We start from the raw sequence: 27,718 nt of genomic DNA, 5'->3' as shown, positions 1-27,718 counted from the left end.
ATATAAAAAAAAATAAACTGTTCTTTAAACTATCCCTTATCTAACTTTACCTTAGAAGCATACCAGAATGTGAATAAATCTGAGCCATATGAAAAGGACAATTACCTTCTACATCCTTAAAAAAATTAATACGCTTAAGGGAAAGGGCCATTATGAAATTCAGATAACTTCAGAATATGGAGGCGTTGTTTGAAAATAGGCTCTCTTTCCTATTGCCCGATTTAAAAAATAGGGTTGAGTATATAAATTAATAAGTCACTAAAACTGAATTCCCTTCCTAAATTAAATCCAATTTATTCTAAAGATGAAAATGTGTTTTTTTCTTAAAATGGATATTCAGCAAGAACATATATATATATATGTGTGTGTGTGTGTGTGTGTGTGTGTGTGTGTGTTTGTATGTGTGTGTGTATATATATATATATATATATATATACATATATGTATGTGTATATGTACATATGTACGTGTGTATGTTATGTGTGTATATTGTTATGTGTGTATATATATTGCTCCTAGAAGCACGAAGCCAAAAGCACTAGCCTGAAGATGACGAATGAGACTTCGTCGAAACGTGGCCAAGACACTTCCAATTTTACGTGGGAGAAAACCCAAATAACCAAAGACCTACATACAAACACCCGCGAAAACCCCAGAAAACAAATCTATCTATCTATCTATCTATCTATCTATCTATCTATCTATCTATCTATCTATCTATCTATCTATCTATCTCTATATCTCATAGACAGAGAAATCCTCATCATTTCTTTCTTCTTTTCCAACAGCTTTTATATCCTTCTCAGTTAAACTTTCAGCCAACTCTGCTTTCTTCTCAAGGGAATTAGTCAGATTCTGCTGTTGATTTAATTATGCCGTAAAAGGAAGGCTTAAACAAAAATGACCCAACTCCAATAACAAATTAAAAACCTATAATTGTCAAGTACCAAGTCTTCTAAACATGCACTCGATCCACCAAACTCCTCAAGCTGTGCTAGCACTACATTTGGGGCCAAACAAACACAGTTTTTATTTTTCAGCTGTTTTGCTGCTTCAGCTGCTTCATTGCCTTGGTGGCAGGCCAACAAAAATAGGATGTTAAGGCAGCACCAGAAACTTATAAAACAAGACTGGATATTATAACATGGGTATCTGCAAAAGTTACAGCAGTTTAGTCAGTTCCACTGAAAATCCAAAGCATATTTTTCAAAGAAAAGGCCGTCAAACAGTAAGCAACTTAGAGAACTCCACGGATAAGTTCATACAACCAGTTGCAGAACTCAATCTATATGAGACTTTACCTTTACAAACCTTTCTAAATTGGCATAAACCCTTACTTGAGTCCATGAGAATGATAGGGGGCAATAATAGCTACTTTAGTTAAAAATGGATTCAATTGCATGTAGAGTTTCTACATTAGTTTCTATGTTAGGTAGGCAGACTAGGAACTGTCCATAAAGCAATGACATTGCCCCTTGGTGCAAGAGTTTTAGTTATTGCTAAAATGTATAGATTTTCGAAAGTTGATTACCGTATTTTCCGGCGTATAAGACGACTGGGCATATAAGACGACCTCCGATTTTGGAGAAGATTTGCATGGTTAGAAAGTTGTCTTATACGCTGGAAAATACGGTATTTTCCGGCGTATAAGACGACTGGGCGTATAAGACGACCCCCGACTTCGGAGAAGATTTGCATGGTTTAGAACAGTGGTTCTCAACCTATGGGTCGCGACCCCATTTGGGGTTGATCGACCATTTCACGGGGGTCGCCAAGCAAGGCTGTCCGCCATTTTTTCCCCCTTTTCCGGCGGGTGCCTTACCTCCCTTGGGCTGGGCCAGCTTGTGGCCCAGCCGGTAGTCAGCCTGCTCCGTCTCTGCCGCTTGCCAGCTATGCCTCGGCCGGCGTAGGGGGCGGCACCACGCATGCGTGGCGCTCCCGGGCAGGGAAAGTCCTCGACTTACAACTGGTTGGGTAGTCCTCGACTTATGACCGGTTTAGTCCTTGACTTATGACCGGTTGGGGGTCGCAGCATTAAAAAGGTTGAGAACCACTGGTTTAGAAAGTCGTCTTATACGCCGGAAATTACGGTATATTTAACAGCTCGAAAAGCTTGATTTGGATTTATTATCTAAAACATAGTGTCCTTACTTCTAATCAAATAATAAAAAATAGCATAACTGTATGGTTGACTTATCAACTGATTCCACAATAGACACTTATTATATTCACAGCTACATACATTACATGGCTCTTTGCTCCACCCGTAGCCATCAAAAGATACGTGCTTGGCATCACAAGACCTGCACATGAATTAGAGCAGAGGTCCCCAATTTTTTGGGCACGGGGACTGATTATGTAGAGCAGTGGTTCTCAACGTTTGTGTGACGGCGGCCCCCATCACACAAACGTTCTGCGCATGCGCGGCGCCCGCCCCCATGCGCGGCGCCCGCCCCCCTGCGCGGCGGCGCCCCGAGGGGGAAAAATGGCGGATCGCCGCCTTTGGCAACCCCCGAAAAATGGTTGATCGACCCCAAATGGGGTCGCGACCCATAGGTTGAGAACCGCTGATGTAGAGAGAGGTTTTTCCACGGACCGGAGGGGGCATGGTTTTGTGTTTTGCCTGCATCCTGTGGATGGGGCTTTCCTTGTTTGTGTGGCCTGGTAGCTGGCATGCTTCGGCCCGGTATTGGTCCACGGAGCAGGGGTTGGGGACCCCTGAATTAGAGAACAAAGGAAAGTATAGTGGTTAGGACAGCAAGCAGGAAAGCGGGAGACTGTGAGTTCATGTCACACCTTAGCCATAAAAGTCAGCTAGGTGACTTTGGCCTAACCCAGTGGTTCTCAACCTTTTTAATGCCGCGACCCCCAACCGGTCGTAAGTCGAGGACTACTCAACTGGTGCAGCACCGTTTGCAGAATGGGACTTTTGGCGGGCTCAGCAGAGCAGAGACAGCCTGGACAATTCCTATGGGCTTTTGAAAGCCAATAGAATTAGACTCTATTCAAGAGAGTCTATTCTATTGGCTTTCAAAAGCCAATAGAATAAAAGGGAGTAGCACAGCTAAGGAAAAGGGGGGAAAATGGCGGACTGCGTTGTTTGGCGACCCCCATGAAATGGTCGTTCGACCCTAAATGGGGTCCCAACCCACAGGTTGAGAACCACTGGCCTAACCACTCTCTGTCTCAGCCCAGCCCACCTCACCGGGTTGTTGAGGTGGGGAAAATAGGAGGACGAAAGTGAGTTATTTGTAAACAGAGTTACGAAGGAGGGATAAATAAATCAATCAAATAATTAATATGGATAAGGAGCACTTGAAGAAGTATCAAGTTAAAAAAAAGAAAGGTAGCATGACCTTACAAAAATATCTTATGCCTAAATCGTCAGGAAATGCTGTCAAGGCTTTTAATAAAAAGAGAGAGAAAGTAGCATTAACGTGCCGCTTTGGGATGGTTAAAAATATTATCACCTCTTTAACAAGAGGCTGTAAAGTAAGATCTTGTCTGGGGTGACACCAATGGAGAAGGCTGCCCCAAAAAAGTTAAAATGGCAGCCACAGCTGTGGAGTTGGACCCCGCTCCCTTTTAAGTGTGACACACACATAAAAAGGGAGCATTGACTGCACAGCTGCAAGCACCACCTTGATTCTGTTGGTCGTCCTAGAATCGGCCCTTGATCTAATCTACCTTCACCCTAAATCAGGGGTTCTCAACCTTGGCAACTTTAAGACTTGTGGACTTCAACTCCCAGAATTCCTCAGCTAGCTGGCTGAGGAATTCTGGGAGTTGAAGTCCACAAGTCTTAAAGTTGCCAAGGTTGAGAACCCCTGCCCTAAATGTTTCGTGCAAGAGATTAAATTGCAACCAGAGATTCCCAGGCTCCTGTCAACCAACCCAACTCATTAACAGCTGATTCTGATTTCATTTTCCTGTCATATAACTGTCAACAAATGCACCACCATTTTCCTAATGGCTGACAATACAGGAGATATCCATGCATACTTACAATTAGCCCTTGACATACGACTATAATGGAGCTTTCCCATTATGATCATCAATCAACGATCATAAAGCCGGTCACCCACGTGACTGACCTCATTTTATTACTTTTTTTTTTTTTTACAGAGGTTGTTAAGCAGCAAACCCCACAGTTGATAAGTGAACCAACTGTTTGCTAATGGCCAGTTTTATCCCAAACTGGAAATAACCGTAAATGCCAGTTTTCGACAAAAACATTGTAAAAAACCTGTCACGTGACCCGTAGGATGCTGCAAATGGCTATAAATCTGGGCGGGTTGCCAAGCTCTCCAAATGTGGTCACATGACTCTGGAGAGCAGAGAACAATCATCAAAACCATGTTTTAAGTACTTCCGGGGATGTTTGTTGTAACTTTGAATGGTTACCAAGGGACTGCATATAAGTTGAAGACTAAACTTTTTTTTTATAACAAACAAACCTATACTTAATTACCGGGGTGTGTGTGACTAGGTGGATGGTGGTACTGCTATGTCTATCCTCTGCCTATTCTGCAGATGTCAGATTTGAATATTTTCAGCAACCGAATAAAATTAGCAGTAGGTGGTCCACTATCGCTGTGCAAAAAGAAAAGAGGTTTTAATTAACCAAGAGCTCTGAAACAGATTGTTGTGCAAATACTGGCAACCCTTCAAACAAGGGGGACGGGCTGCCCTTTATTCACAATGAAAAAGTTCTTAAGAGAGCTTTTGATAAAGATTCGCCTTCGTCCTTGCAGCCTGCATTTGTCATGTTTATGTAAGTGAGGGATATAAATCTTTTTTTCTCCAATGAACCCCACTGTTCTTGAACCAGAATGCCTGTTATAAACGGCCTGTTTCCGTTTTTGCCTGCTCCAGCAACTAAGGCAGAGCCTTGCCCTGGACACACTGGAACTAATTTAATGTCTTCCAGGCTTGATCCTCCACCTCCCTTCCCCCCCCCCCAGCTTTTATGAGTAGATTTTACACTGTGGATTACTGCTGACTTCAACAATGATTCATGTGAAAAGTGGGATTTGACTTGCTTTGGCATTGCGAAAATGATGCATCACCAGCAAAAATGCCATCCGTGGAGGTCGAAAAGGAAAACCATCCTCGGTCAAAAGAGAAATGGAAAGCACGCACAAAATAATCCTACAACTCTTATCGTAGGATGAAGACTTGTGGGTCTTGTGAGAAACAGGAAGAGAGGTTTTGCAAATTTGCCTTGGTAGCAGTTGTGTAACATTCTGTGCAACTCAAGTTTTTTTCCCCTCTATGCAAAAACACAAATGAGTTAAAGAGACAACTACTGAATTACATCTTTCTGTACTGCTAGCTATTCTGTTCCTGTTGCTTCCACAATGACTAACTGAACAGGACACACACACACACACACACACACACACACACACACACACACACCCCAAGCCCATTGATTAGTTAATCGCACAAGCTGGCACATCGCACCACGTGCATGTAATGTAATGCAAGGTATGTTCAGGACAATACTTTTTTTCTTGCATTCTTTAACTTTTTCCAGTGAAACAGGCTTATTTTTCCTTTGTGTAAGTGAAGTAGTATATGTACTTGTTATGGGGGAAAAAAAACCTCACTGGAAGGTGACTGAATCCTTTGTCTTCCTTAAAAAGTAAAGAGTCAGGAGATGGCAGTATTGCACCAAGTTGCTTACATGACAAAATAAGCTCAACCCGAAGGGAAAATATTTCTTTATATTATGTTGTAGCATAATTTTCCAGACATAATAAACTTGATGTTAAATTTCAGCAGGGGAATACATTCTTTTTTTTTTCCCTTGCTTTCTCGAATTCTTTACTACTTAGTGTAGTAGAGCTTGATTAACCACAATGGGCGAAAAGCATTAGTCACTAGTGTATGGCTGGTGTGAGAATACACACACATACACACAAACACAGACACAATCACGTTCCTTCTGACTAATAGCAGCCACACAGCAGTAAGAATCTGAAAATGATTTCTAGTACACACACACACACACACACACACACACGCACACTAAACACACAGCATATGTAACCTCGGAAATAAACTACGTCCTTTATACTGTAGGGCAGGGGTAGGCAACCTTGGCTCTTTTATGACTGGTGGACTTCAACTCCCAGAATTCCTGAGCCAGCATGAGGGAACTATGGTCCCCTTGATGACTGGTGGACTTCAACTCCCAGAATTCCTGAGCCAGCATTTATTTATTTAATTTTATTTATATGCCGCTCAATCCCAAAGGACTCAGCATGGGGGAACTATGGCTCCCTTCATGACTGGTGGACTTCAACTCCCAGAATTCCTGAGCCAGCATGGGGGAACTATGGCTCCCTTCATGACTGGTGGACTTCAACTCCCACAATTCCTGAGCCAGTATGGGGGAACTATGGCTCCCTTCATGACTGGTGGACTTCAACTCCCACAATTCCTGAGCCAGCATGGGGGAACTATGGCTCCCTTCATGACTGGTGGACTTCAACTCCCACAATTCCTGAGCCAGCATGGCTCAGCATGGAAACCTCTCCCTTTCCCCTCAGCATGGCTGGCTCAGGAATTCTGGGAGTTGAAGTCCACGAGTCATAAAAGAGCCGAGGTTCCCTACCCCTGCTGTAGGGGAAGGACAGAAGCTTGCAAAAGATTTTGCACAGGCAAATATTGATAAGCGCCACAATTTTCTTCCTCCCGGAGAGTTGCTTATGCTTTACGTCCCTTGGCAGAAGCGCCAAGTGAGGGAATGAATTGGCACCAGCCAGCGCTGCCATCACAGCTGCTTTTCATTCCCTTTGAGAAAGGGCAAAGAAATTCCCATTGCCCTGTCTTCCCAATACTAGAATCATTCTACTGGTGACTCTCCATAATGGACAAAGGGCACGTGTTCTAGCACAAACAGTCATTCTTAGTTGTGGCTTCTGCAAGGCTAATTGGTGATCTCTCTCTCTCTCTCTTGTTCTCGGATTCCATTCATGGAATTCTGTGAAACGTAGCGAGGATGAAGGAGAATTAACGAATTGCACCAAAATATAAACCTAATTAAAGCTTTCTGAGCCTCGGCGGCTTAGAAGATAATTAAGGAGTGAAAAAAGGGCTGTTGCTTTTTTTTTTTTTTAAATGATATTGTGTCACTGTGTGGGTTTATCCTTCGAAACAAAACAGGCATTCAATTATCGTATGTATAATTCCAGCGGTCTTCTCTGACAACAATGGCGGGCAGAGTATTGTCGGAGGAAAGACAATAGGTAACGTTGCCAAGAAACTTTTGTCAGTGCTGTTTTACTCAGTCCCGCGTAATTAATGGAGGTAAAACATAACATTTGAGCAAATGTCATTTAATCAAATGTAGTTGTAGGTCATTAAGGTCACTAAACAAACAAACAAACAAAATTGAAACCAAACTTTTGTTTAGGTGCCATAAATAGCACCTCTCCTATTTTATTATCCCAGTCATGCACAACTACATACATTACTAGCAGGATTTAAATTAAGACTTTGATCCATTTCCAGTCATCTAGACAGTCCCCTGGACTGCAAGGCGATCAAACCGATCAGTCCTAGAGGAGATCAACCCTGACTGCTCTTTAGAAGGCCAGATCCTGAAGTTGAAACTCAAGTACTTTGGCCACCTAATGAGAAGGAAGGACTCACTGGAGAAAAGCCTAATGCTGGGAAAGATGGAGGGCAATAGAAGAAGGGGACGACAGAGAATGAGGTGGCTGGATGGAGTCACTGAAGCAGTAGGCGTGAGCTTAAACGGACTCCAGAAGATGGTAGAGGACAGGAAGGCCTGGAGGAACGTTGTCCATGGGGTCGCTATGGGTCGGACATGACTTCGCAACTAACAACAACAAAAGACAGGAGGGATTAATTCCCTCCTGATTCCCCTTGTGCCAAGAGTGATGAATCATGGATCCTAAATCATGCCCCAGATAATGATCACCAAGTTGTCATTATCATATTTACACTTCAATTACTGATTGAGTGATATCATGAGGGGAAGATACTCTTTGAATGTCTTTTTTTAAAAAAAAACAAAAACAAAACCAAATCAGTTGAAACTGAAGATAGACACATATACAGAGGAAAAGATAAGAAGTTTTGCAATATTGGATGCTTCTCCTTAAAACGTTTTGTAGCGAAAACTGAATTTGATAGGAATTCAGGGCTCAAGGACCTCGTGTTCCTTTTTAGTTCCACTCAACCTTTAGGGGGTGGGAAGTGTAACCTCTTCTTGTACAAACAGTTAGCTAAATAGAGCAAATCGTATTTATTTTATGACCGGGAAAACAGTTTATCTTAGGAGTAGTAAGATGCAACCTAAGGATTAATTATGCTCTTTCTTATATCTGAGATTCAGACAAATCTCAGGCCATAAAAACTGTTCCCTTCATTTATCTGTTTCACATTTTTCAACAATTTGCTGAAAACTGACATGAATTTTAAATAAATACGCACGAATCCTTCAGAGACATAACCTTGAGATCAACTCATTAACAATAAAAGAAATACAAGTGACAGTATGTAGCCCAACAAATGTTCTTCTACATTGGTAAGCTGTTCAGGAGTTACATCCTTTCAAAGTAGACCATCTATACCTGGTTCCAAATAATTATATTTGGCACTGACAGTGTACTTTAATTTATGTATAAACATTATAGATTATATGGCAATCAAAAAGCATGAGTCAAACAGCTATGCAGCACAGGAACACAAAAACACAACATGACCTACTGCAACCCAGTCATTCCTAATTACCATATTTTCCGGCATATAAGGTGACTCAGTGTATAAGACGACCCCCGTCTTCGGCGCCGATTTCCATGCTTAGAATGTCATTTTATATGCTGGAAACTACTATAATTTCCGGCGTATAAGACGACTCGGTGTATAAGACGACCCCTGACTTCAGCGCCTTTTTCAACGCTTTAGAAAGTCATCTTATACGCCAGAAAATACGGTACATAAAATATATTTCTGTTATCTTTTGAAGTTTTGCCTTTTCAAAATATTATCTGGAGTAAAAGTTAAGTCAAAGTTATTAAGATACACTATCAAGCATAAACATATATATTTTTTCAAAAGCCAGGAGATGTTTACCAAATGTAATGCATATGTATCTAGTCCTTGTGTCTAATCAACATGTCCTAGCCCAGATTCGGAGAGGTGCTATTCCAAAGTACTTTGTGACATTTTGAATAAAACATTCTGTTAAAAGCAAATTTTTCTGCTGCGCAGTAGGATCTGGCTACAGACAGTTTTATTTTTGGCTCAAGCTTTACTTTTCCAGTGATTCCACGATAACCATGTAAAATTTATCTTCCTTCTTGAAAACTAGAATTCAGAATGATTGATGCTAGTGCGCCTTCTTATGCAAAAGCTCAGTTTATGGAATTATCAAGTCTTCTTCCTCTCCTTTCTCCTTGTTTAATGTGGAGCAGTTATGAAAAATTTGTGTAAATAAATAAACGCCTTGCAGAATCTTAAGCGTTGTGCTTCTTCATTGCTATGTTTGAGGCAATTAGCAAAACCACCATTGTGCAAGGCCACTATATGCATCTTGCAGTCTTTCCCTGCTGATGCGGCTCCTTCTAACAGTTTACAGTCATAAGGAAGTTTTCTGTGACCCAGAATTTTTTAGAGGCAGACTATTCAATTATTAAGGTTGACTTTCTTTTCTTTAAACCACAGGCTTCCTTACTCCAGACTCGAAATAGCACTACATCCTACTTCAGAGGATAGAAAACTGAAAGCCTTATGGGTCATATAATGCAATGTTTGACTAAAGAAAATGAATATGTACACAAGAGATAATTACAATGCTAAATGGGAAAGCTGACTTCAGTTGCAATTCCTGACCTATTTAAAAAAACCCAAAACATAATGGGTATAAATCCAGAGACAGATGCTTAGGAGAAGATTTGGTACTCCCCCCCCTTTTTTTGGTTTATTTTTCTTCAGTTGTAAATGCAAGAACACTGTTGTTGAGTTGTTTTAACTGTTTATGCAGTGTTGTATGTTTATGTTTGTTCCCATAAAATTATACACAGAATACTCATACTTCAGACACCATTAGCATGGTCCAGCCAAAGGCAGGCAACCTAATTCTCTGCCTGGATGTTTGGAAAAAAGCTCTCTGAAGTTCAAAAATATTTAATATAGAACGGCAGGCTGAGTTGGGTGGATTTTAGTGGTAGGGATTTAAGTACAAGCTAAACTCTCCCATACTGAGTTTAATTTGCGAGACCGCCTACTACAGTGGTTCTCAACCTTTCTAATGCCGCGACCCCATAATACAGTTCCCCATGTTGTGGTGACCCCCAACCACTTATACATCACCGGGTGCCAGGGGCATGGCCAAAGAAAAGGGGAAAAAAATGGCAGACAGCCTTGTTTGGCGACCCCTGTGAAATGGTTGTTCGACCCCAAATGGGGTCCCGACCCACAGGTTGAGAACCACTGATCTACTACCTCATAGTTCCCTTCGTCCGGTTAGATCCCACAGGCTGGGCCTCCTTCAGGTCCCGTCAGCCAAGCAATGCCATTTGGCGGGGCCGCGGGGGAGGGCTTTCTCTGTGATGGCGCCCATGTCTTGGAACCAGCTCCCCCCGGAGATTAGGACCGCTCCCACCCTGTTGGTTTTCCGCAAGCTGCTTAAGACCTGGCTTTTCCAGCAGGCCTGGGGTTTATAAAATCTGACCCCTGGATGAATGTTATTGTATTGTTTGTCTTGTTAAGTTATATTGTGTTTTTATTGTTAGCCGCCCGGAGTCCTGCGGGAGTGGGGCGGTCTATAAATTTTAATAAATTGGACTTCAGAGAGATTTACTTAGATGAGATTGGATCCAGTGGTTTTATTTTTTTTAAAAAAAATACCAAAGATCTTATAGCAGCAAACTTGGGGCCTGGATAGTGTCTTTGATGACAGACTGTCTTTCCAAAAGTATTTTTACATGGGGCCCCATGCTACTTTGAAATCAGCCCTGGACCAGCCCATTCTCACAATATTGGAAAAATCCTTTACTTTGTTATTTATTAATTAGAATTTCAGTGTTTCTCAACCTTGACAATTTTAAGGCATGTGGACTTCAACTCCCAGAATTCCACAGCCAGCACCGCTGGCTGTGGAATTCTGGGAGTTGAAGTCCACATGCCTTAAAATTGTCAAGGTTGAGAAACACTGAATTAGATCTTTAGGCCTTCTAATTCTCAGGATCATGTTGAAGAAACATGAAAAGAAGGAAATAAAATACAAGACTACATAGTAGACATGATCCTGATGGTGTACAAAGTGCACCCATAACTTCTTAGGCTGCAGCTTCCACAGGATTTTCAAGGGCGACCCCATGTGCAGCACATTGCAGTAGTCTAGACAGAAGAACCTGAGTAATCATTATGAATGCTGCCATGCAAGGGGCTTTGACTGAAATCTCTTTTCTGCTGCAACCCCATCTAGAAACAGCTATGATGGAAGAAAGGAAAACAACGTAACACACCATGTCTCCCATTCCTAATCCTTGAAGCTGAAGCAGCAAGATAATAGAGTCAATGCTATTGAAAGCCACTAAGAGACCAAGAAGAGCTATGATATGCATTTCCTCTGTCCCAGTATCACGTTGTTTGTCTGAAACTTGACTGGAAGGATACAATAACCCATTGCATCCTGGATCCTCCCTACATGTAGTCCTCACTAACAGCCATCTGTTTAGCAACCTGTTCTGTTCTGTTCTGTTCTATTCTATTCTATTCTATTCTATTTTAATTCTATTCTATTCTATTCTATTCTATTCATTTATTTATTTATGAGACTTATATACCGCTTTAAGTGCAAGCACTCTCTAAGCGGTGTACACCAGTAAGCAATGTATATATATATATATTTACATTGCCCCCAACAATCTGGGTCCTCATTTTACCTACCTCGGAAGGATGGAAGGCTGAGTCAACCTTGAGCCGGTGACATTTGAACCGCTGACCTGCTGAACACAGTCAGCTAAAGTGGCCTGCAGTACTGCACTCTAACTGCTGCACCACCTCTGCTCTATTCTATTCTATTCTATTCTATTCTATTCTATTCTATTCTATTCTATTCTATTCTATTCTATTCTATCTTATCCTATCCTATTTTAATTCTATTCTATTCTATTCTATTCTATTCTATTCTGTTCTTTCTCTATTCTATTCTATTCTATTCTATTCTATTCTATTCTATTCTATTCTATTCTATTCTGTTATTTCCTTATTCTATTCTATTCTATTCTATTCTATTCTATTCTATTCTATTCTATTCTATTCTATTCTATTCTATTCTATTCTATTCTTTCTCTATTCTATTCTATTCTATTCTATTCTATTCTATTCTATTCTATTCTGTTATTTCCTTATTCTATTCTATTCTATTCTGTTCTGTTCTGTTCTGTTCTGTTCTATTCTATTCTATTCTATTCTATTCTATTCTTTCTCTATTCTATTCTGTTCTGTTCCTTCCTTATTCTATTCTTTCTATTCTATTCTATTCTATTCTATTCTATTCTATTCTATTCTATTCTATTCTATTCTATTCTATTCTATTCTGTTCTTTCCCTATTCTATTCTATTCTATTCTATTCTATTCTATTCTATTCTATTCTATTCTATTCTAATTCTAATTTTAATTCTAATTCTAATTCTATACCATTCCATCCCTGTTCTATTCCTATTCTATTTCTATTCTATTCCATTCAATCCCTGTTCTAATCATATTCCTATTCCTATTCCACCCCATCCCATCCCACTCCAGTCTAGCTCTCATCTAAGTCTAAGTCTAAGTCTAGGTCTAATTCATTGGACATTATGATGGCACTGAAAAAAAAAAGTGACAAAAGACCAGTCCCTGCACTTAAGACAGCTGCAGTGTCCCCGCAGATACAGGACTGTGATTCTGGCTATCGGCAATCGTTGTGCATTTACGACAATTGTATCATCCTACATTCATGTGATTGCCACCTGTGACTTCCCCAATCAGCTTCTGACAAACAAAGTCAATGGAAAAGCTGGCAGGGAAGGCAACAAGTCACTTAATAACCATGATGATTCTCTTAATGACCATGCCCCAAAAGATAAAATTGGGTATAGCCACACGATGCCTCACTTAATGACTGCACTGCTTAAACAATAAATCTTCTGGTGTAAGTTGAGATACTTATGGCTTGCAAGCCAATCATATTCTCAACAAGTTTCCTCCAAAAATGACTCAAATCAAACTGAGCTCCAGTTACCTACAAAGGGCCTGTGCAACCAGAATCTAACCTAGAATTAATCTAATAATAATATAATAATAAAGTTGGAAGGGACCTTGGAGGTCATCTAGTCCAGGGATAGGCAACCTTGGCTCTTTTTATGACTCGTGGATTTTCAACTCCCAGAATTCCTGAGCCAGCATGGCTCAGCTTGGAAACCTCTCCCTTTCCCCTCAGCGTGGCTGGCTCAGGAATTCTGGGAGCTGAAGTCCACGAGTCATAAAAGAGCCAAGGTTGCCTACCCCTGGGCTAAGTTAACGAGATTATCTGGTTTGGATGTGGATTAGTATTTAAATTGGGTATCATCTAGTTATTGACTATGTTGGAAATCCATTCATTAAGGATTGCTTGTCTGCAAATAAATTACTCTTTCCTCAGAAATATATAAAAAAAATCTTTTCTCCATTTTTAGGCATTCAGCATAGTTTTAACATTGAGGAGAGCTTATAACAGGGGTCTTCAAACTTGGCCCTTTTATGACTTGTGGACTTCAACTCGCAGAATTCCTGAGCCAGCATGGCTCAGCTTGGAAATTTCTCCCTTTTTCCTCAGCATGGCTGGCTCAGGAATTCTGGGAGTTGAAGTCCATGAGTCATAAAATAGCCAAGGTTGCCTACCCCTGTTCCAGACAGTGACAAGGACTCCAGGCAAACCACACATTCAATATAGCCCCAGTCACCATTCTTCCCCTGAGGCCCTGCAGATCTGCAAAACCGCCCTGTAATCTATTCTGGACTGGTAGGGACTGGCTGAATTTCTCTCTTTTGAGGTAGGCAGCTCAAGTCATCTTCATCTTCTGGAGTGTTGGCAGGAATAGGCAACACTCCAGAAGACAGGCTTAGGATACAGGAGGATCTGGACAGACTTGAACACTAGGCGCTATCTAACAAAATGAAATTCAATGGTGAAAAAAGTAAGGTTCTACATTTAGGCAAGAAAAACCAAATGCACAGATATAGTATAGGGGGTACCTTGCTCAATAGTAGTAACTATGAGAGGGATCTCGGAGTCCTAGTGGACAATCACTTAAAAAGGAGCCAGCCATGTGCTGCAGCTGCCAAAAAAGCCAACACAGTGCTGGGCTGCATTAACAGAGGGATAGAATCAAGGTCAGATGAAGTACTAATACCACTTTACAATGCCTTGGTAAGGCCACACTTGGAATACTGCATCCAATTTTGGTCACCACGATGTAAAAAAGATGTTGAGACTCTAGAAGGAGTACCGAGAAGAGAAACAAAGATGATTAGGGGACTGGAGGCTAAAACATATAAGGAACGGTTGCTGGAATTGAAGATGTCTAGTTTAATGAAGAGAAGGACGAGGGGGGACATGATAGCAGTGTTCCATTATCTCAGGGGCTGCTACAAAGAAGAGGGAGCCAAGCTATTTTCCAAAGCGCCCGAAGGCAGGACAAGAAGCAATGGATGGAAACTAGCCGAAGAGAGAAGCAATCTAGAACTAAGGAGAAACTTCCTGACAGTTAGAACAATTAACCAGTGGAACAACCTGCCTCCAGAAGCGGTGAATGCTCCAACACTGGAAGTTTTTAAGAAGAGACTGGACAGCCATTTGTCCGAAATGGTGGAGGGTTTCCTGCCTGAGCAGGGGGTTGAACTCGATGACCTCCAAGGTCCCTTCCAACATCATCGTCGTCATCATCATCATCATCATCATCATCATCATCATTATGGATCATTGCACAGTCAGCCAGATGTTCAGACTGGATTTGGCATTTTGTCTACCTATCGAGTCCTTACTCAGGACCTGGGATAGGCAGATGTGGATGTTTGATGGTATTACAGATATCATCGCAGGATGGAAGCAGTCCCTAGTAAGGCTGCCTTTTGCAATTGACTAATAGCAAATTTGTCAATGCCAATGGTGTTTAAGTGGTGCTCCAGTTGTTTTGGGATTGCACCCAAGGAGCCTATGACTATTGGTACTACCCTTGCTTGCTTTTGCCACAGTCTTTCTATTTCTATTTGTAGGTCTTTGTATTTTGTTATCTTCTCCAGTTCTTTCTCGTCTATTCTGCTGTCTCCAGGCACTGCCACGTCCACTATCCAGACTTTTTTGTCTTTCTTATCGACAATTGTTAAGTCTGGGGTGTTATGTTGCAGGTGCTTGTCTGTTTGAATTCTGAAGTCCCAGAGCAGTTTAATTTTATCATTTTCTATGACTTTCTCTATTTTATGATCCCACCAGTTTTTGCTTACAGGCAAATGATATTTTTGCAGATCTTCCAATGCACCATTGTTGATTATTATTATTATCGATCATCGCACAGTCAGCCAGATGTTCAGACTGGATTTGGCATTTTGTCTACCTATCGAGTCCTTACCCAGGACCTGGGATAGGCAGATGTGGATGTTTGATGGTATTACAGATATCGTCGCAGGATGGAAGCAGTTCCTAATAAGGCCGCCTTTTGCAATTGACTAATAGCGAATTTGTCAATGCCAATTGTGTTCAAGTGGTGCTATTATTATTATTATTATTATTATTATTATTTTAAAGTCCACTTTGGTTTTGAACGAATAACTTAATGAATTACTGCCTACACGTATGGAGTAGAATAAGACAGCAGCATAAGAAATGTCAATGCCTAAAAAAAGTTACAAAGTTCAGCTCATACGGTACCTGTACAAATAGCCGTTCAAAGGCTAGAAAGTTGTCCCATTTGGCGTTCTGAGGGTCTTTTAGAGTCTGTACAACAGCCAGCGCAATCTGCAGAAGCCCACAATGATTTTCAAGAGCGTCAATTTTCTTCTTGAAAAGCTGGATATATGTGTGAAGCTGATCAGGGGTGACTCTCCCTACGATGCAGGGGAAAATATATATATTTATATATATTACAGTCGTTCTCAAGAATATAGAAATAAAGCAAATAGAAAATGTAACCCATGTCTAGATACATTTAGGCAATATTTTTTATGCAGGAAATAATATTTTTCATTTGTTCAATGATTCTTTTCCCCCTATATCATCACGGCTTTCTTGTAACACTATAAAAACGTAATTCCTCAATAATTGTTAGATGCCTTTCAAGATGTGAATCAGTGCACATCTCCCAAAGTCCCTTCCTTTTTTAAATTATAATAAACCACCTGTGGAAGGAAGGAAGGAAGGAAGGAAAGGAGGGAGGGAGGGAAGGAAGGAAGGAAGGAAGGAAATACACTAATATAGGCCAACAACAAAAAGCAGTATGTCTGTGAGTCCATTACTAAGTGATGATTCTCAGGGACAACAGAAGGATGAATTCTGTAAAAAACAACAACTGTTTTTGGTGTTCCAAAATGAATAAATCCAGAGCGATAGTACAGTGGAAATCACATGTGTTGGTTTGTTCCTTGATACATTATTATCTTTTGTTTTGCTTAAATATTATCCAAAATCTTTGTTCTGGAAGCCCAACTCGGAAAAGTTAATAAGATTGCAAGGAACAAAATGTCTTGATCATTACGGCTTACAATATTTCATTGACTGAATTAAAGACAAGGATGTCCATTCTTCTACTAATCATGTTAAAAGTTATTTATGATACACCCATTTGAACTGCCTGGATCTCCTGATTTCCCTGGCACTTGACAGTACAGTGGTCCAGAATGCAGTGGTAAGAGCAATAGATGTGCGTGCTTTATTATGCTCCTGTGAACCATTTTTTATTAGCAGTCTTCTAGGTACAATTCAAAATACTGGTTATCTCCTATAAGCCCTTCACGGGACAAGTCCAACTGATTGGAGGGACCACCTGTCTCCAGCTGTCCTATGAGATTGGGCAGAGTGGGCATGCTTTGAGTCTCATCAGTTAAACAATGATGCCTTGCAGGACCCAAGGAGCATACTTAGTTATAGTATCTGCCCTCTGGAATGATAGCCTTCAAAGATCTGGATGGTTCCCACCCTGATGATATTCAGGAAGCTACTGAAGACCTGGTTATTCTCCTATGCCTGGGTGGTGGCCTGAAGATGGAGCCCTGTTGAATAAGGATTGCTTATACCAGGGTTCTCAACCTGTGGGTCGGGATCCCATTTGGAGTCGAACGACCATTTCACGGGGGTCGCCAAACAACGCAGTCCGCCATTTTCCCCCCCTTTTCCTTAGCTGTGCTACTCCCTTTTATTCTATTGGCTTTTGAAAGCCAATAGAACAGACTCTCTTGAATAGAGTCTAATTCTATTGGCTTTCAAAAGCCAGTAGGAATTGTCCAGGCTGTCTCTGCCCTGCCGAGCCCGCCAAAAGTCCCATTCTGCAAACGGTGCTGCACCAGTTGAGTAGTCCTCGACTTACGGCTGGTTGAGTAATCCTCGACTTACGACCGGTTGGGGGTCGTGGCATTAAAAAGGTTGAGAACCACTGGCTTACACTGTATGTCTGACTCAGGTCACTTAAGGTTGTTTTGGTATTGTAAAGCTGCCAAGAATCAAGAGGGAATCAGCTCCAAACTGCAAGAATGAACAAGCAAAAAAATAATAATATTTCCTTAATAATCTATGCCCTGAGTCTATTGATTCGTTCCATGTTTTGGCATGACTATCTGCCAAATGTAACTACTGTATCAGGAAATATTCATGGTATTAATCATGCTTGGAGGGAGAAGGGGGAACTTTACTACAGGCTCCCCATAATTGTTAGAGAATGCTGTCCAGAAAACTCCTTCCTGACTTCTAAACAGCTATGGAGAACATCACTATAGGCTTTAATTTATTTGGCTTCATATGCTGTACACTTTAGCTCAAAAACAGCACGCTGCATACATCAGATCCTTTGAACTGTCAAAAACTAAAGCCATCTTGTAGAACATTTCATACTAAATATGATTACTCAGTGTTTCTGCTCTCTTTATCTAATTTATGCTTTTTTCCTCACTAGCACCAAGTACATATATTCCCATATATACAGTATATATATTCCCATATATACTGTAATAAAGGCATATATATAACAAAGAGTCATAAAAACAAATCAAGGCAGCCACAACACACACCATACTCCTTCCTCCTCCTATTTTCCTCACAACAAGCCTATGAGGTGAGTTGGGATGAGAAAGAATGGCCCAAGGTCTCCCACCCAGTTTTCATGCATAAGATGGGATTAGAACTCATAATCTCCTGACTGGTACCTGAACCGCAAACTGGCTGTTTTGTGCTCTGACATAAAACTCCCTAAATCATGGCATCCGGCCCTCTCAATTCCCGGCAAATAGATGGGGAAGAAATGGAGGTAGTGACAGATTTTATCTTCCTGGACTTCAAGACCCCCGCAGATGGGGACTGCAGCCAAGAAATTAAAAGACGCTTGCTCCTGGGGAGGAAAGCTATGGCAAATCTAGACAGCATACTAAAAAGCAGAGACATCACCCTGCCAAGAAAAGAACGTATAGTCCAGGCCATGGTTTTCCCAGTTGCAAGGTATGGCTGTGAAAGTTGGACCATAAGAAAAGCTGAGCGCCAAAGAATTGAGGCCTATGAACTATGGTGCTGGAGAAGATTCCTGCGAGTCCCCTGGACTGCAAGGCAATCAAACCGGTCAGTCCTAGAGGAAATCAACCCTGACTGCTCTTTAAAAGGCCAGATCTTGAAGTTGAAACTCAAGTACTTTGGCCACCTAATGAGAAGGAAGGACTCCCTGGAGAAGAGCCTAATGCTGGGAAAGATGGAGGGCAAGAGAAGAAGGGGATGATAGAGAATGAGGTGGCTGGATGGAGTCACTGAAGCAGTAGGCGTGAGCTTAAATGGACTCCAGAAGATGGTAGAGGGCAGGAAGGCCTGGAGGAACGTTGCCCATGGAATCGTAATGGGTCGGATACGACTTCGCAACTAACAACAACAAATCCATTAATTCAGGGTAGAGTTGGGTGACTGGATGGAGTGGAGCATTTGTTAGCTGGATGCCTTTCCTGATGCCATGCAGAGTTCACAGTAGATTTTTTTTTCTTTGCGCCCCAGGAAAGAAACATCTATTGCTACCTAGGATTGAACTCTCAACCTTCTGAGTGGGAGGCAAGTGTCTTTACCGCTAGGCCAACATGCCACTCCATGGTTGGCTGGAGCATTCTAGGAGCTGAAGTCCACTCATTTTAAAGTTGCTAAGATTGAGAAACATCAAGTTAAAGTGACAACATTTGTTCACTCTCAAAAGCCATTTTGCAAAGACATGCCTAAATGGGGTTTATGTAATGTTCAAACTAAATTTCCAATATGTATTTCCTCATGATGGATGTGGTACAGAGATACTTGAGTTCCAACTCAAACATTCAAAACTGTTGGGAATATGAGGCTCATATAAATGTTTCTTGTTTCCCCCTTTCGCAATGTCCAAAGATGGTCACAATTTGTTCTTTTTTCACATCTTGGATGTTCTTTCATGTTCTGAACAAAGTTCAGACGTACCTTATCTCCATAAATCTGTTCTTTCCTTTGAGATTTTTTCCCCCTCCCTATGTACTTACAACATTGGTTAAAGGCTTTACAGTAGCTTTACTCCTGCCTCTTGAACAAAGGCTGCTGTACCAATCTATTGTTACTGTAGGCTAAATCTGCCTTGTGCTTTTTAATGAGATCCTTTAGCCTTTTGTGTTTCATTCCACATAGTTTACTAAGAACTAAGGAGTCCCTTTTCCATTAGTGGAGGAGGGCAATAGAAAGGAGCATTTGTTCTTCTTATCCTCCCGGTGGTTCAGCTTTTATCATTCAGCATGCCAATAAAGGGACATAATAAAGGGATTCAGGCTCCCTTCAGATTTACTGTCCCATTAAAACTGCCAAGCAAGGCAGGCTACTTCTGAAGTCAAACCACTACATTGATGGCAAAGCATCTTTGGTTGCTCAATAATATGCTAATAGCAAAGCTTCAAACAAAAGCATTATGAATTATCACTTTCAGAAGCTCTCCATGCATCTGATCACCAAAAGAGGACCTGAAAAAAAGGAGGTTTGGCCAAATAGCAGCAGTATTTACACTGAATTTTTTTTCTTTCTTTGTTTTAGGAATGTCCTTCTCATCTTTCTCACTTCTCATCTTTTCTACTACCTTCTTCTATTGATATATTATGATTTATCAATTGTTGTTTGTATCTTATGATTTATGATCTATGACTTATCACTTTGGTTTTTTTTTTTATGTACCTTGAGAGCTTATGCACCGGAGAATTCTATTCTGCGTTCTGCATTCTGCATTCTTCTATTCTATTCTATTCTATTCTATTCTATTCTATTCTATTCTATTCTATTCTATTCTATTCTATTCTATTCTATTCTATTTTCTATTGTATCCTATCCTATTCTATATTCTATATTCTATATTCTATATTCTATATTCTATTCTATTCCTGTCCAGTCCAGTCCAATCCAACCCAACCCAATCCAATCTAATCCAATCCAGTCTACTATTCTACTCTATTCCCTATCCCTATCGTATCCTGTCCTGTTCTTAAGAATATTAAAAAATAGTGTAAGTGGTCCAATCCTGGATTTTGCTGATCAGGACTGAATGACAAGGACTTAGGCATTTGTTTCTAGAAAAGAGATGAGCTATCAAAGGAAGAGATTGTTTGTTGTATTTTAAGATGGTGATAAGTTACACCAATGATGGCAACTCTTTTAGAGACTGAGTGCCCCAAAACTGCCCCGCCCTGCCCGCCTGCAGGACCACCCACCAGCTCCACGGCCTGCCGCAGATCGCCCAGGCGGCCTAGCAGACGCCACACCCTCTGCCTGCACCCCGCAATATCAACTGTGCGTGACTAGGCGTGAGGGTGGAGTCTTGTCTCTGCTAGCCGGCTGCCATCTCGTTGGCTGCACTGCTTCGCGCGGGCCATGCTTGGGGGTGACTCTCTGGGGGGGGGCTGCTGGTGAGGAGGGGGCCGTGGGGGGAGGCGGGGCTGGGGCGATGGCGTGCATGCCCACAAAGAGTGCTCTGACTGCTGCCTCTGGCACATATGCCATAGGTTCGCCACCAGTGAGTTACACTTATATTTGTGATAAAGGGGGAAGCCATTTTTATATATTTTTCTTTTTCATTTCTGCATTTTCTATTTTTTTTATTCCTTTATATTTTTTTAGTTTGTATTACTTTTTATTGTTAAATGGAAATTTTTAATCAAATTGCTATTTTTTTTAAAAAAAGAAAAAAGAAAATTCAGTTAATGCAGGAATCCCACATGACCTGATTACTTCAGGGCTCAGCTTTGTTACTCAATGATTTCTCAGCCTGCACAATTGCTAAACCCTTTGAGGGACAGATGCTTTCCAGCAACACAATCTATTTCTTGTTATATTTCAGGCCTCAACTACCCTTCTGAGACTTCAGATCTTTTGTATCGTAACACGAGTCTTTGAAATCCGTTGAATGTTGAAATCTGGGTCACTGTCCAAATGATCATGATTTCTTTACTATATTTGAACAGATCAGGCTTGCAGGCAGAGAGACACATTCATGTTTTGTTGTAACATAGCCTTATCCAAGCTGAACGTTTCCCAGTGAATCTATAATTCTCAGAAATTTCAGCTACTAACTGGGATTTCTGGAGCGTTTTATTACCAAAATATTTGGATGGCAATATGAGATTGGGATAGGTTTCAAAAGCATGTCATTCCTAGCAGAGCATGCTATTGTTTTCAGATGTTGTAATGTTATAGTTTCAATTATATTCTATACGCTTTTGAGATTATCACAATTGTAATGGAGAGAGTTGGTAATCAATGTTATAAATAACAACAAATAAAGTTGCTTCTGGAAGCAGCAAAGATTCTACATTGATCTAATACACTGGTTTTTGATTCCCCTCACCCACCCCAGAATTGAAATTTTTGTAAATTTATGAGTTCTTCTATTTCCATCCTCGAAACATCTCCCAAAGAATAAAACTGTGCTGCTCAAATTTGGCTCTTTGTTACTAAATTCCAGGGGGACAATCTTAGGGATACATTGGATGGGATGGGATGCTAGGTGACTTCATAAAGCCCCTTGGTTTGTCCACATTTGCACAACATCTTAGATTGGGAGGAGAGAGTTTCCATCAAAGAACGGTTGCTGGAATTGGGTATGTCTAGTTTGGTGAGGAGAACGACTAGGGGTGACATGATAGCAGTGTTCCAATATCTCAAGGGCTGCCCCAAAGCGCCTGAAGGCAGGAGAAGAAGCAACGGATGGAAACTAACCAAAGAGAGAAGCAACCTAGAACTAAGGAGAAATTTCCTGACAGTTAGAACAATTAGCCAGTGGAACAACCTGCCTCCAGAAGCGATGAATGCTCCAACACTGGAAATTTTTAAGAAGAGACTGGACAGCCATTTGTCCGAAATGGTATAGGGTTTCCTGCCTGAGCAGGGGGTTGGACTAGATGACCTCCAAGGTCCTTTCCAACTTTATTATTATTATTATTATTATTTAGCATTATTGATTTTTTATTGCTTACCATCACCCACTATCCTGTTCTAATAGATGTATGATATTATTTTGTTGGTTGCTTTATCTGGTCACTCTAGCTTTTCTTTATTTTGTAGCGGAGCTTTTAAATGTATTTCCATCTCAATCACAATATTTAGAAAAGGAATGTCATAATTTTTTTATAAACATCCTTTTCCCATAAAAGCCTTTTAACCCATTTATCAGAAATTGGCCTTGGTGCTTGGTGTGTGTGTACATGTGTGTGAGTATACGTATAAAGTTATATATGTATATACAGGTAGTCCTCAACTTATGACCAGAACTGAGCCCCAATTTTTTGTTGCTAAATGAGACATTTGTTAAGTGAGTTTTGTGGAACAACCTGCCTCCAGAAGTGGTGAATGCTCCAACACTGGAAGTTTTAAGAAGAGACTGGACAAGCTTTTGTCTGAAATGGTATAGGGTTTCCTGCCTGAGCAGGGGGTTGGACTAGAAGACCTCCAAGGTCCCTTCCAACTTTTATTATTATTATTATTATTATTATTACTACTACTACTACTACTACTACAACTACTACTACTACTACTACTACATTCTAAGCATTTTCATTTCCATGTTCACATATTGGCAATGCATATTATTGTGAACAAAGTAAAAACATCTGCATAAAAGAAACCTTAACATATTTTGCCTCACATTATACTATTAGTAGAACTGCATTTTCCAATTCTAGTTATTATTATTACTATTACTACTACTACTACTACTACTACTACTACTACTACATTCTAAGCATTTTCATTTCCATGTTCACATCATAATGGCAATGCATATTATTGTGAACAAAGTAAAAGCATTTGCATAAAAGAAACCATTAACATATTTTGCCTCACATTATGCTATTAGTAGAACTGCATTTTCCAATTCTAGTTGCCCGAATTTTCTGCAGAGGTTGACATCAAGAGGAATTTATAACATCAGCATGATTAAAAGGTGCTAAAGCTTTCAGTGCAGTAAAGAAAAGCAATACTCTATCAGGAAAAAAAAGAAGCTGCATTGGCCAATTAAAAGACTTTATACCAGGGGTAGGCAACCTTGGCTCTTTTGTGACTCGTGGACTTCAACTCCCAGAATTCCTGAGCCAGCATGGCTCAGCTTGGAAAGCTCTCCCTTTCCCCTCAGCATGGCTGGCTCAGGAATTCTGGGAGTTGAAGTCCACGACTCATAAAAGAGCCAAGGTTGCCTACCTCTGGCCTAGGCCGCTTTATGACTCGTGGACTTCAAGTCCCAGAATTCCTGAGCCAGCATGGCTCAGCTTGGAAAGCTCTCCCTTTCCCCTCAGCATGGCTGGCTCAGGAATTCTGGGAATTGAAGTCATAAAAGAGCTGAGGTTGCCTACCTCTGGCCTAGGCCTAGGCCACTTTATGACTCGTGGACTTCAACTCCCAGAATTCCTGAGCCAGCATGGCTCAGCTTCGAAACCTCTCCCTTTCCCCCCAGCATGGCTGGCTCAGGAATTCTGGGAGTTGAAGTCCACGACTCATAAAAGAGCCAAGGTTGCCTACCCCTCCTTTATACTATTTTCTCCACATGTACCTTGCTATTCTTTTCTAGACTTGAAAAAGAATCTAAAACTCAACTGGACCCATTGTTCCCTCTCTCCCATAACAGTATATAAACAAAAGGGGTAAAACCATCAATAACAACTTAGATACAAGTGGTCCTCGACTTACGGACACCACGGAGCCCAACATTTCTGTTGCTAAAGAAGACATTTGATAAGTGAATTTTGCCCCATTTTAAAAACTTTCTTGCCACAGTTGTTCAGTGAATCACTGCAGTTGTCAAGTTAGTAAACCGGTTATTAAGTGAACCTGGTTTCCCCACTGATTTTACTCGTCAGAAGGTCGCAAAAGGGGATCACATCAACCCTGGGACACTTCAACCGTCATAAATACGAGTCAGCTGCCAAGCATCTGAATTTTGATCACGTGACCACAGGGATGCTTCAACGGTCGTAAGTGCGTAAAACAGTCATAAGTTACTTTTTTCAGTGCCGTTGTAACGTCAAACGGTCACTAAATGAACTGTTGTAGATCGAGGACTACCTGTACATATAATCCTATTTATGTATTAGAAAAAAGTATGGAGACAAACTCTCTCTAATCTTCTGAGCCAGGGACAGGAAACGATCTTGTGGTATTTTGAGAAGGTCTACACTTCTCAACCTTGACAATTTTAAGGCATTTGGACTTCAACTCCCAGAATTCCACAGCCAGCACGGCTGGCTGTGGAATTCTGGGAGTTGAAGTCCACATGCTTTAAAATTGTCAAGGTTGAGAAACACTGGTCTACAGAAATAGGATATGTGAAGACTTTTTATTTCCTCTTGGTCCATACCTTGCTCCCAAAATAGAATCCCCCATTTCTTCCATTTTGGAGGTAAGGCTATACATTTCCATATCTCTAGATCAGGGGATATCGGTGCAAGACTCACAGAGAACAGGGCAGGCCCCAAACTGTTTCCCTGCAATTTCACTTCAAAGTTCTATCTACCATATTAAAAATAACGCTTTGAAGTTTCATATGAAAATTTGAGTATTTTAATGGGGGGGTGGGTGGGGAGTTGTGCAGGACCAGAAATATTAAGTAGTCCAAGACACAAGACAATACTGTTCTTACGCAAAACATTTTTCCAGTTGCATGCTACTATAATATTAGAGAGAGGGAGAGCAAAGAAATCAACGTGAAATATTATGAACATTATGGGAAATATCCTTCAAGAAAATTCCAGTGGTTTAGGACTGTACATCCCGGACAAACGATTCATCATACAATTTCTCCAAGCTGATACAATACATATGTTTCAGCACATTGTTAATCATGCAGATGAATACAACTGTGTAACTGGTCTAATTCCCTTAAAAACAAAACAGATTGTTCACTTCTGCAGAATCCACAGAATTGGTCTCCATGAAACAAAAGCATTAAAAACCCTAATTAGTTCAGAAAATTTAGCTTCCTGTTCAAGGAGAATCATTCCCTCCTTATCAAATGGTGAAGTTACGCTACTTCTAGTACATTGGCACGACAGTTAGTTAGCGGGCATAAGGGCTCACCCATGCTCATCTTGATTGGCAAATTTTCCCGGCTTGCAGCTTCTACTAAGTGTCTTCTAACTTCCATCAAACTTTCCTTCTGTTTTAGATTCATTAAGGACTCCCACAGAGCTCTAGCAGCTGGTTCTCTGTTAACAAAAGGAAAAATGCCCAAGTTTACATTAGCATCTGTTAAAAAAATTAAACAGGTTTTTCCTAACGTAGTGATTTCCATATTGCGGAATGCCTATGTATTTTAAAGTACAGAAATATTGTTCAACTTTTAAAACAACGGTTGCCCTGTTTTTGTTGATAACAGACTAGGAACCGATAACATATCTACAAGCATGGTTTTACTACAAACTTGAGGGTTTAGTAACAGCAACTGAAGTCGAAGGTCAGGTTGAAAACCAATAATTTTGATTTACTATCCCTGCTCTGTTTACCACTTAAAGACTGTTTTCCTAATTTACACTGAGCCAAAATTTCTAGCAATGTTCTTAAGGATTCTGATTTGAAAAATGAAAATATGCCGGACCGCAATTACCATGCATATGTGCTGCCTTGAGCATAAACATCACATTGTGAGGATTAGAGCCAGGGTTTTTCTAGAGCACCTTTTTTGGAAGAGTAAAAAAGCAAATAAAAACTTTCCGGGAAACATTTGGCTTTTATATATGAAATGGATTTTTTAAAAAACCCCGAATTTCCCTCTTGCTTGTTTTCATTTTTCAAAGACGTGAACCGTCCTGTGAAAATGGACTTGGGAAGGGATCCCAGTCAATCTTACTTACAAAAGGAGTTGTGCATGTTCACACTCAACTTTCTGACTCAACAACAACAAATATCAGTCCTGTTTGAACAAATCGTGTGTGATATACCTCATTGGTTTCTTTTTTAAAAGGCTTATATAGTAATAACACAATTTACTTTTAGACCAGTGGTTCTCAACCTTTCTAATGCCGCGACCCCATAATACAGTTCCCCATGTTGTGGTGACCCCCAACCACTTATACATCACCGGGTGCCAGGGGCGTGGCCAAAGAAAAGGGGGAAAAAATGGCGGACAGCCTTGTTTGGCGACCCCGGTGAAATGGTCGTTCGACCCCAAATGGGGTCCCGACCCACAGGTTGAGAACCACTGTTTTAGACAGATGAACAGACTACAATTGCATCCATCTCTAATGCAATCTCAAATTTATTCCAAAACACCACATAATTATCTTTGCAACTTCTTCATTTTAAAAAAGAAATATATGAAAAGCAAATAAATCCAGCAAGGAATACTAATTTCATTTACACTGACCGTTCTGAAGTGAATGGTATTACCGTAGTGACTTTGTTTTATAGTAACTCTTAATAAATCAACTAGGGTGACTTCTATGTGCTTTAGGTCAGGGGTCCCCAACCCCCGGTCCATGAACCAGTACCGGTCCGTGGCATGCCAACCGGTCCGCACAATCAAAGCCCCATCCGCGGGATGCAGGCAGCACACAAAACCACACACTCTTCGATCCGTGCAAAAACCTTTCTCCACGGAACCAGTCCCTGGTGCCCAAAAGGTTGGGGACCTTTGCTTTAAGTAACTTGTTAAGATAGACATTCTATATACAGCAATGGGGAATAACCTTGTGAACCCCAGAAAGACAGTTCTGAATTCACCAGCTGTTTGCAGCAATTCTTCTATGTTAATTTGCAAGGTCTGTGGTCAAGCTTTAGTACTTTCTGTTTAATTTTAGTTAGCTATTTTTATCAATGAGTTAAAGGCTTTGTCAGTTCGTGGGCCCAAAATCCCTGCTATTTTGTGGAAACAGAACTTATGCTGTGAAACATGCACCAACTTTACACGCAGACATGTAAGCATCTTTGTTTTCCACCAGACAAGAAATAGTCTGATGGAACATATCACTTGGATTTAACCGTAGTGACTTAAGCTA

The 27,718-nt window shown here is 40.8% G+C and overlaps 1 protein-coding gene across 1 annotated transcript in view; it reads right to left on the bottom strand.

The window, feature by feature from the left end:
- SCFD2 (sec1 family domain containing 2) overlaps nucleotides 1-27,718 on the bottom strand; it is a 160,624-nt gene that overhangs the window by 112,829 nt on the left and 20,077 nt on the right. The window contains exons 3-4 of the mRNA XM_039362873.1: nucleotides 25,803-25,930; nucleotides 15,933-16,108 (exon numbers count right to left, since the gene is read on the bottom strand). Coding sequence (XP_039218807.1) covers nucleotides 15,933-16,108; nucleotides 25,803-25,930 — 304 coding nt within the window. The remainder of the gene's footprint in view (nucleotides 1-15,932; nucleotides 16,109-25,802; nucleotides 25,931-27,718) is intronic.

Source organism: Crotalus tigris, unplaced genomic scaffold (assembly GCF_016545835.1).
Source record: "Crotalus tigris isolate CLP2741 ecotype Arizona unplaced genomic scaffold, ASM1654583v1 scf7180000019483.1746242, whole genome shotgun sequence".
Lineage (NCBI taxonomy): Eukaryota > Metazoa > Chordata > Lepidosauria > Squamata > Viperidae > Crotalus > Crotalus tigris.
Note: the sequence above shows the minus strand (reverse complement) of the source record. Positions and strands in the feature narration are given on the sequence as shown.